This window comes from Microtus pennsylvanicus, chromosome 10 (assembly GCF_037038515.1).
Source record: "Microtus pennsylvanicus isolate mMicPen1 chromosome 10, mMicPen1.hap1, whole genome shotgun sequence".
NCBI lineage: Eukaryota > Metazoa > Chordata > Mammalia > Rodentia > Cricetidae > Microtus > Microtus pennsylvanicus.
This window is the reverse complement of record NC_134588.1, coordinates 91,906,329-91,916,655: the sequence shown is the minus strand read 5'-3', so window position 1 is coordinate 91,916,655 and position 10,327 is coordinate 91,906,329. Positions and strand designations below refer to the sequence as shown.

Below are 10,327 nucleotides of genomic sequence, written 5' to 3'. Positions count from 1 at the left end.
TCTCTTAGAAATTTATTTTATTTAGTGTGAGCAATAAAACACAAGAACAATGGTAATAAAGGACAGAAACAAGTCAACAAGAAATGGTATACATTTTGCAAATAATAAAAAAAAGACTTCTTTTCAGACTGCAAGCGTCTGGACCCACAGAGATCAGGAACCTATTGATGACCAATTAAATGCCCAAGGAAAATACAAGATTGTTAGGAAGGAATTTCGTGTGGCTGAGGAAAAATGGCATTTTTTTTTTTTACATTACACTGTTTCCTAGTGGAATGGAAACAAAGGTGATGGTAAGAGAGGAATAAATACTGAAAGAATCTGCTAAACAAACATTCAGCACAAGGTTTTCATTTGTCTCTTGCAAGACCCAAGCTGCAAGGCAAAGCCCTCTATGATCACAGCCACAGCCACCTTCAGGAGGGAGGTCTGCTGGACTAGCCACAAAGTCGGGCTTGGAAATTCTCATTTGCCATAGAAGAGAAGGACATGAAATTTTAGGGAGAACCAAATGTCAACAAGCTGAAGTGTGAGTGTAAGGGGAGAGTGGGAGGTTGGAGGCTACACTCTGAGGGAACAATATGTGATTAACCCAAGGGGTCTTAGCGGAACTGAAGAGGACTGATCCTCAAACCAATCACATCTTTGCCAATCTCTGTCACCTGTGGAAGTGGAAAAGAGGATCAAGTTAGAGATTAACAAGGCTGAAAACCCCAGAAAGGTTAGTCCCGACACCCCACAATGAGCAGTCAGAGGATGGCTGGTGCTGAGAAGTGAACAGTGAGCAGAAGCTTGAGGTCTCCCCAGTACCACTGCCTCAAGGAGCTGGGGCAAACACAAAGAGAGAAACCAACCACTGTTTCCTTTTTTCTTCTGCCCCTCCCCTCCTAGACACATTTTTTTTTTCTCCCCCTGAGAGAGGGTTACTCTGTGTATCTTTGGAGCCTGTCCTGGAACTCACTCTGTAGACCAGGCCAGGCTGGCCTCAAACTCACAGAGATCGGCCTGCCTCTGCCTTCCTGGGTGCTGGGATAAAAGGCGTGTGCCACCACTGCCCAGCTCCTAGACATATTCTTGAGGATGGTACTTACTGTAGTGACCCTGCAGATTTGCCCCTTGAACTCAGGGGAATAGCAGGCCCCACTGAGTGGACACTTCTCCACTGGTTTTCCACGGTAGATGGGCCGGTAAGATGCAGCACAAATGTCAAAGGGGTTGTGCATGTCATAATTGAGTTGGCAGGCATCTGTGGGGTTCTTCTCACAGGCAGACAGGATTTTTCTGGTCTAGAAGAGGGAAGGAACATTTTATTTAAGAAGACAGAAAGCAGCACAAATAATCTCTGCTACAAATACAACTATATGCTGGGCATGATGGTCTAAATCTACAATGTCAGCACTTACGAGCAGGAGGGTCTCAAGTTCCAGGCTAGCCTGAGTTACATACTGAGACCCAGTCTCAAAAAACAGAATACAACAACAAAAGTAACTGTACTACAGGAATACAGGCACTGTCCTGTGTATAGGATGTATGTGAAAAATTAACAATTGCCATTGCTTCTCCGTAGCACTCAGGAGGCAGAAACAGGAGATTCAGGAGTTTGAGGGTAGGTTTGGGATACACAGTGAAATCTTTCTCCACATGGCTCCATTGCTCTAAAGTCACAATCTAACAAAGTCTGGGGATTAGATTATTAGGCTTGGGCCCCAGAAAGAGTTAAAACAAATTTCTATTGCCCAAGAGGAATGTTTTTAGATGGCACAGATAATGGAATCTGTATAAGTACAAGAAGTCAAGATGGAGCTTAAGTACTGATGCATTATCTGCAGGTGCACTGTAACTTAAGGACAGATGCATTATCTTCAGGTGCACTGGAGTTTAACAACTCATGCATTATCTGCAGGTACACTAGTTTAAGGACAGATGCATTATCTGCAGGTGCACTGTAACTTAAGGATAGATGCATTATCTATAGATGCACTTTTAGGTTGCAAAGTGATGGAGCAGTGAGATGTAGCACAAATGTCAAATTAAAAATTAAATCCAGGTGTGGTAGAGCATGTTTTTAATCCTAGTACTGGGGAGGCAGAGGCAGGCAGACCTCTGTGAGTTCAAGGCCAGCCTAGTCTACATAGTGAATTCCAGGATAGTCAGATCTACATAGAAAAAAAGCATTGAGTCAAATTGGGGTAAGGTATTTTATTTTTCTGTATTGCTTTCTCATTACTAAAATACAGGTAATTATAGGCTCCACTCCATTTAAATATCTATATAGAGTATTTCAGAATGTCAATTACCCAATGCCATATCTGAATAAATTATTACTCTAGTTTCAAGGTTAAAGGTCAGTAAGTGGTCAGAGAGTGATATTCTATTTTTCTTTTTCTTTCAGGTTGACTACTGTTGTTTTGTTTCAGAGACAAGTATCTTGGGCCTCTACTCCTTCCATCTGGTCCCCCTAAAGTCACTGATGGAATTCTACTGTACCTGTTGGGCCACTTCAGGCTTGGGCCCAAGTTCCAGCAGGCGCCGGGCAAAGGTGGCAGCTGTCTTGAAGTTTTTGAGCTTGAAGAAAAGATTGAGGGCTGTACGCAGCACCAGGATCATGTGCACAGGCTGCAGGTTTGAGTGTGTGAAATAGGCTGCCATCTAGTGGACAGAAAAGAACACAAGGCAGACTGATATTCAGCTGTTTATAAACAGCTACACAATCATAAAAGAACACCACAACAGAAAGCAAACATGATAGACTTTTTTTTTTTAAATATTTATTTATTTATTATGTATACAATATTCTGTCTGTATGCCTGCAGGCCAGAAGAGGGCACCAGACCCATTACAGATGGTTGTGAGCCACCATGTGGTCGCTGGGAATTGAACTCAGGACCTTTGGAAGAGCAGGCAATGTTCTTAACCTCTGAGCCATCTCTCCAGCCCCCCATGATAGACTTTTTTTTTTTTTTTTGTTTTTGTTTTTTGTTTTTCGAGACAGGGTTTCTCTGTGGCTTTGGAGCCTGTCCTGGAACTAGCTCTGTAGACCAGGCTGGTCTCGAACTCACAGAGATCCGCCTGCCTCTGCCTCCCGAGTGCTGGGATTAAAGGCGTGCGCCACCATCGCCCGGCCCCATGATAGACTTTTAAACAGAGATTAGTTCTACCTCTTAAAATATGAGAACTGATGATCTGAGGAACAGGGTGGAGAAATGGAGTACCTCTTCAAGGAGATGAACTCCATTTTTCCTTCCTCCCCAAAGCCAATAAAGTTCCGAACCAAACACTTTAGATGTAACGGAGGGCTATGGGGACAGCGCCTTTGCAGCACTGGCTCCACACATCTTACCTCGCAGATGCGCTTCTGCTGGTCCAGGCTCTCCTTAGGCAGTTTCTTCCTTTCTATCTCCATGCACAAACCCACAATATATTCTCGGCAGATGGTGATGAGCTGCTGGGCCTGAAGAGGTTGCAGAAGACAGTCATGACACAGACAAGACTATGGAGGTACCCAGGACAGAGCAAGTGGCTAGACTCTCCTACCTCTGCAATCTCCTGTTTATTGTCCACAACAAGAAGAGGCACACTGAGCAGGATGGAACGGAATTTTTCCACAGCTTCCTCAAACTTGCCAACTGTGGTGAGCTGGTAGCACAGCTGCAATCGTTGGATCAGGTCATTAAGCTTTAGGCCCACAGCTGGTACACCATTCTTTAGCCCTGCATCCTTCCTGAAAAGGGAAAATTATGAAGAAAATAGGACAGTCAAGAGCCAAGGACTCATGCCCTGTTTCTAGCAAACACAATCACCAACAACCCTACTGTGAAAGTAGCTGGGAATAGGATGGCAGCTGGTAAAAAACCAAACTCCAAAGTAACAAGCCACAGATCCTTTCTTTCAGAAACCTTAGCTCTGGGGCAATTCCATGTCACTGTGGCTACCATCTGAAGTGTTTACTCCAACTTGGAGTAGGTAGCAAGGAGTAATGGGACCTTACCAATTGCGATTAGGGTAACTATACATGGATGGCAAGCAGGGAAGGGCTTGATAGGTGGTGCGGCCTCGAGCATATGTCTGCAGGAAAAGCTGCTTATAGGGGCCAAACTGGATTACTCCCACCTGGTCATGAAGAAGCTAGCAAACAAGAAAAGAGAAACACAAGGATTTGTTTTCTTTCTTTGTTTGGTTTTTCAGGATAAGGTGTCTCTATGTGGCTCTGGCTGTCCTGAACTCTCTGTCCTGACCAGGATGACCTCGAACTCACAGAGATCCACCTGCCTCTGCCGCTAGAGTACTGGAGGATTTGTTTTCTACCAATTAAAAATTAAGTCAAACTTGGGCAAGGTATTTTACTTCTCTGTACTTTTTCCTCATTACTAAAATACAGGATCTACTCCATTTAAATATCTACATAAAGTATTTTTAAAAAATCCATACATAGAGACAATAAATAATCATTGATATAGGTGCTATTGTCATCATAACATTTGATACAGTGTGCACGAGTGAGTTCTGAGATCCAGGACAGCCAGGGCTACACAGAGAAACCCTGTCTCAAAACAAACAAACAAACAACAACAACAAAAACCATTCCCATGTGGTTAAATAGATAATCAACTATTCTCCCTGGAACTCCGGATAAGACACTTAGGAGAGAAGATCAAGATTTTTAAAGACTTACCCGCATGGCTGTTTCAAAAGAACCTGCCAGGATGTGATCAACTGGAAGCTGAGAGTTATTGCACCAGATCTAGTAAGAAACAGAAAACCTAAGCAAAATGAAAAATTTCCTTTCTCTTTCCAATTCTCCTCCTCCATCTCTGTTAAAAGTAGCCAATATATATATATATATTTTACACAGTAACCAAATATTAACCAGCTCAGAAGCACTCATCCCTGTATAATTGTGTTTTTCTGCTTACCTGAGTTGGGCTTGTTCCCTTGGTGGGGGGCACAAAGAACCCATCTTCAGCACCACTGGTGACCCCAGAGGGTACATCCTAAAAGAAAAAAAAAGAAACAAACAAACAAATAAAAACAAAGGCTTTATTTATTTGTCTAAACAGAGTCTGACAAAACCTCAAACTCTCCATGTAGCAAAAACTCCTCCTGCCTCAACCTAGTGCTAGGATAATGGTCACATGCTATTCCGCTGTGCCTGATTTACATATTGTGGGGATCAAAACAAAGGTTTTGTGCATGGCAGGCAAGCGCCCTACAACTGACTTGTTTGTAGGTCCCAAATTAAGACATTTAAAAAACTGTCCAGGTACTGGTGTTCTGATGAATTCAAGACACAACCATTTAGACACCTACCTCTGTTCAAGAAAAGATGTGATGGTTATGGGAGAGAGACAATGGGAACCATCTCACCAAGGACAAAAAAGATACAACCTTTTAGATGCTTACCTCTAGAGGAGAAAGGTGACATTATAAGAGGGATAGAATAGGGAGCCACCTCACCAAAATGAAAACATACCAAAATCTCCAACTCAGATTTCAAACACTCCCCTCTTTCAAGTGGAAGACAAGTATCATATAGAGGGAAACTGCATCCCCTTCTCTTATGCTACATGAGAAGGGAAACAAGGCCACAGACTCTGGCTCTCCTCTTACAAAATGTATCAGAGATATATACCAGAATAGGAGGCTGTTCTGGACCCCCTCCTTTGTGGACACTTCAGGATAGGCACAGTGTGAGAGGGGTGTGTGTGAGAGAGAGACAGACAGACAGACAGAGAGCACACCCCTCTAGTTTTCAGAGGGTGAAAAGGAAAGAAATTCCAGAGCAGGAACTTCACACACCAGCTCAGGTGGCAGCTCCAGATCTTCTTCTACATCCCAGCCACCTCCTTCTTCTTGTCCCTTGCCAAGAGCATCCTCTCCCAAACCTTCTGGAGCCTCCACAAATCCATCTGTAAGGAAAATTCAGGATCAAAATAGATTTGGGTGGTAGCATAGTCAGAAAAAAAAAATATTAGGATCCTATTGATCCATGAGTTAGAAGCTTACAGATTGCTGCACAAATACCCATGGAGTGCTGTGGAATAACCCCTTTGTGCACTGCGAAGATTCGTTGCTGTGATTGGTTTAATAAACAAGCTGACTAGCCAATAATTGAACAGAATAAGGTTAGGCAGGAGAGCCACACTGAGAATGCTGGGAAGGAGAAAGGCAGAGTCTGGAGTTGCCAGCCAGACACGGAGGAGCAGGAGATAAACATGCCAAGCTAATAAAGGGACCACCATGTGGCAGAGAGTAAATAAGGAATATGGGTTAACTTAAAATGTAAAAGTTAGTAATAAGCCTGAGCATTTATAATTAATAGAAGCCTGCATAATAATTTAGGAAGCAGTTGCCAGGTACTTGGGGACAGGTGGTCGGGACAGGAAAGGTCCATTTACAATGGAGCCTATCATCTCAGAAGAGCCCTAAAACAGCATTCCTACCTTCATCTAGCTGTAGTTCCGCATCCTCTCCCCAGCCTTCAGTACCAACAGTGTCGATGTCAATGTCAGCAGCCAATGCTCCTCCCTTCCCTACCAAAGAAAGGACAGAAGGGAGATATCAGAGACTAGCAAGTCTTAAGTCTTGATCTCCTCTACAGGCAAGGCGCGTGTGCTTTCAAAAGCAGTTGCTCCGGGCTGTGTCCTCAGGAGTGTGTGCTGTCCACTTAGAAAGTGGTAACTCTGAATGTCAGTAAACATGTGTTACTGTGTTAAGTCTCAAAACAAAACAAACAAAAAAACAAACAAAGAAACAGTAACTGCCAAGGTGCTGTCCTGTTCTGCTCTGTCCAATTGTCTTTTTTTTTAAATGTGTGTGTATGTGAGTAGCTGCAATTACAGTGCTGATTGTAATCAGGTCCTCACTCTTGCATGGCAGGTACTTTACTGACTAAGCCATTTCCAAAGTTGCCATCCATATATTATGAGTTATTGTTCCTGTTGTATATATGTTATACTAACTTGCAACAGGTTCCACAAAGCGAGGAAATAGGAGAGATAACCAGAGGTTGCTGTAGTTCAGTGGTAGAGAGCTTGTTTGTTATGCATGCGGCCCTGGGTTCAATCCCTGTTGAGGTAGGAGAGAACTAACTCCCTATTACCAAAACCTGGCTGTCTCTGACTGCCCACTCCAGGAACTTCTTCCTGAAATATTTGTCCACAGACACACACAGCCCACAATGAAAAGGAAACAGTGAGAGGAGATGACTGCAAGCATGGTGAACTAGAGAAACACAACAAAGTCTTCCCAGATGTCAGGGTAGCACAGCCACCACCTACATCATTTTCTAAATTTCTAAAACATTTTCTGTTTTTTATTTTATGTATGTAAGTGCTCTGCATCAATCCCACTACAGATGGTTGTGAGTCACCATGTGGGTGCTGGGAATTGAACTCTGGAAGAGCAGACACTGCTCTCCACCACTGAGCCACCTCTCTAGCCCCTAAACTCTATTTTGTTTGTTTGTTTGTTTTAGGTGTGTGTGTGGGGGGGGCGGGTAGGGCTAGAGAGCCGAGAAAGGGTTTCATGAGGCCCAGCCTGACCTTAAACTAGTTATGTAATCTGTGATGGCTGGCTTTGAATTCTTGTCTCCTCTGCATCAACTTCCTAATTGCTGAGAGTATAGGTATGTGTCACATCTGGCTCACATTCTCTTTAATGCTCTCAAAAAACTTTTCCTCAGTTTGTGAGACTACATCCTAGCCCTGGCTAGCATTTCAGTGCTCTGTGAAACTTCACACAGCAAAAAGAACAGATGAAACTGTTACTTACTGGTACCTTCTAAAAATGTTTTTTGTTTGTTTGTTTTTAAAACATGGTCTCATGTAGTTCAGACTGTCCTAAAACTGACTATGTGGCCAAGGATGACCTTGAATTTTTTATTCTCTTACCTCTACATCCCTAGCTGGTATTGCAGGTGTGTGTCAGTTATGTGCATAACGGTAGGGACTGAACCCAGAGTTCCACATGCTAGGCAAGCAATCTACTAAGTATATACTCAGACCCATTTAGGATAGCTCTCTATAAAACTAGTAACAAGAGTGCTAGAGGAGAAATGAGCACTTACCCTTGCTGGCAATGGAGCCTTCAAAGAACCCTTTGGACACAGTTAATAAGGGCCAATTGGTATCCAATGGCATGATAGGTGCAGGAGGCTGGAGCAGCTTGGCATTAGGATCGATCTCTGGGATCTGAGAGGTGGAATAATGGAGACGTTAAGGATGAACAGCTCTCAGGCTCTCAACAGCATCACACAGAAAAGGTTATGCTGCTTCCCCTAGACATCTCTCAATAGTTTGCTGAGTAAAATTTATGGTTTTAAATTATCCCAAGATAAGAATGAATCCTGTTATCAGAGACACATGTGTAAATACTCACTGTCTCCTTCTCGGGGTCAAATGTTTCCTTCAGACTCTCAGCTTCCTCATCTAAGCCATGTGTAGCAGCTGTGAGATAGGCCAGGGATTCTAAAGAAAACACAGGCTTTGTGGTATAATTATAGTCCCAAGAGAATGTTATTTCAGTAGACTCCTGAGGGAGGGGGTGACCCCTATCTCCTAGTACCCAGATGCTTCCTAATACCCAACCCTAAGTGCAGCCTGAGGTTGTTAACTAGCTTCTAATATACAGAATATATCGGAAGTGATGAACTGTCACACCCAAGATCAGCTTACAGTAATTGTGGATTCTATTTGGGTGTCATCTTGATTACCTGTTCTGAGGGTAACCAGGTACCATGTTGTGAATTTTATGATGGAAAAGGCAACATGGCAAGATTATGCTGCCTCTCAGACAAAGGAGAACAAAGACCCAAATACCACCCACACCCATACAAGTGAGTGTGGAAATGTATTCTTCTCCTGTTGGGTCTTTGTATGTCTACAGTACTGGCCACCCTTTGAATGCAGCTTTAGTAGAACACACTGAACCAAAGCTAAGCCATATTCCAAATGTGAGGGGATGAATGTTTTATTTATTAATTTTTTTTTAATATTTATTTATTTATTATGTATACAATATTCTGTCTGTGTGTATGTCTGCAGGCCAGAAGAGGACACCAGACCTCATTACAGATGGTTGTGAGCCACCATGTGGTTGCTGGGAATTGAACTCAGGACCTTTGGAAGAGCAGGCAGTGCTCTTAACCACTGAGCCATCTCTCCAGCCCTTATAAATTTTTTTGTATGTTTATTGTGTATGCATGTTTGTGTGGAAGTCTCACAGCACACATGTGAAGACCAGAGGACAATCTGTTGGGAGTTGGTTCCCTCAGCTGTTTTACAATATATCTTGGAAAGGGGCAATAGATATCACAAATGTGGCAAGTAGTCCCTGAAACAGCCCAAGAAGCATGCTAAAAACATGGATGAAAAAAATCTGGTAAAAAGAAACTTGTTTGTTGTGCCTGATGACTGTGACCCTTGATTCCATTCCTGCTTAAACATCTGAGTTCATTGTCACATCTTTTGTCACTGACTAGAAGTGTTCTATTAGAGTCTATTATAATTAAATGTTTGTTAAAAGTAAATTAAATTAAAAAATAATTATATTTTAGGTATCCTTCTTTGGAATGAATGAATGAATGAATGAATGAATAAACGAATGAATTTGAAATTTATGCCCTGGCAATGCATGGGCAGCCTGTATATGTTGGTTCTGTTGAACTTATCCATATTGGGTTTCATAGTTGGTCTAAGTTGAGAAGGATGACTGAGCAGGTCTCTTCCTCAAGAGAGCACCAGATCTCATTACAGATGGTTGTGAGCCACCATGTGATTGTTGGGAATTGGACTCAGGATTGGAACTTGTTCCTTAATGGATCTCAAATTCTAGCATATTTTGTATACAGTAAGTTGTCAACAAACAAACAAGAGCAACAACAAATCAAGTCCTGTAAACTGCATGAGTTTAATCTCTCCAGTGCAAGTTAAGAAACAGGACTCCTTGTCTGGCTCCACCACCATTTGGTTTGGAAAAAAAAATTAAACATACTATTATTTTTCACACACACACACACGCACTACAATAAAGAGCAATTCCCAAAAAATACTTCCAAAGGTCTCAAGGAAGTTGGTGGGTAGTGGGTAGATACTTACTCTGTCCACAGTTCTTCAGGATTCGTACTCTCTCTGACACATCACCCAGGTATAGGGCATTCTGATAATGGCCACTCATGTCCTTTCGGATCTCAGCTGCATCAAGTCAACGAGAAACCAACTTAAGCCTTCTCTCTAGAGACCTCTCTCCTCTATTTACCTTCTTCCTTCCTCACAAGTTCCAGACTTCCCAACCTTAGTTTTTTTTTTTTTTTTGGATTTTTCGAGACAGG

General features: G+C 42.5%; 1 protein-coding gene across 1 annotated transcript in view; it reads right to left on the bottom strand.

Moving 5' to 3' along the window:
* Copa (coat protein complex I subunit alpha) overlaps nt 1-10,327 on the bottom strand; it is a 48,829-nt gene continuing 38,502 nt past the window's right edge. The window contains exons 21-33 of the mRNA XM_075989147.1: nt 10,095-10,190; nt 8,377-8,465; nt 8,066-8,189; nt 6,441-6,530; nt 5,797-5,906; nt 4,914-4,991; nt 4,673-4,741; nt 3,989-4,125; nt 3,535-3,721; nt 3,341-3,451; nt 2,488-2,649; nt 1,092-1,286; nt 1-662 (exon numbers count right to left, since the gene is read on the bottom strand). Of these exons, the coding sequence (XP_075845262.1) occupies nt 603-662; nt 1,092-1,286; nt 2,488-2,649; nt 3,341-3,451; nt 3,535-3,721; nt 3,989-4,125; nt 4,673-4,741; nt 4,914-4,991; nt 5,797-5,906; nt 6,441-6,530; nt 8,066-8,189; nt 8,377-8,465; nt 10,095-10,190 (1,508 nt within the window). The 3' untranslated portion in view covers nt 1-602. The remainder of the gene's footprint in view (nt 663-1,091; nt 1,287-2,487; nt 2,650-3,340; nt 3,452-3,534; nt 3,722-3,988; nt 4,126-4,672; nt 4,742-4,913; nt 4,992-5,796; nt 5,907-6,440; nt 6,531-8,065; nt 8,190-8,376; nt 8,466-10,094; nt 10,191-10,327) is intronic.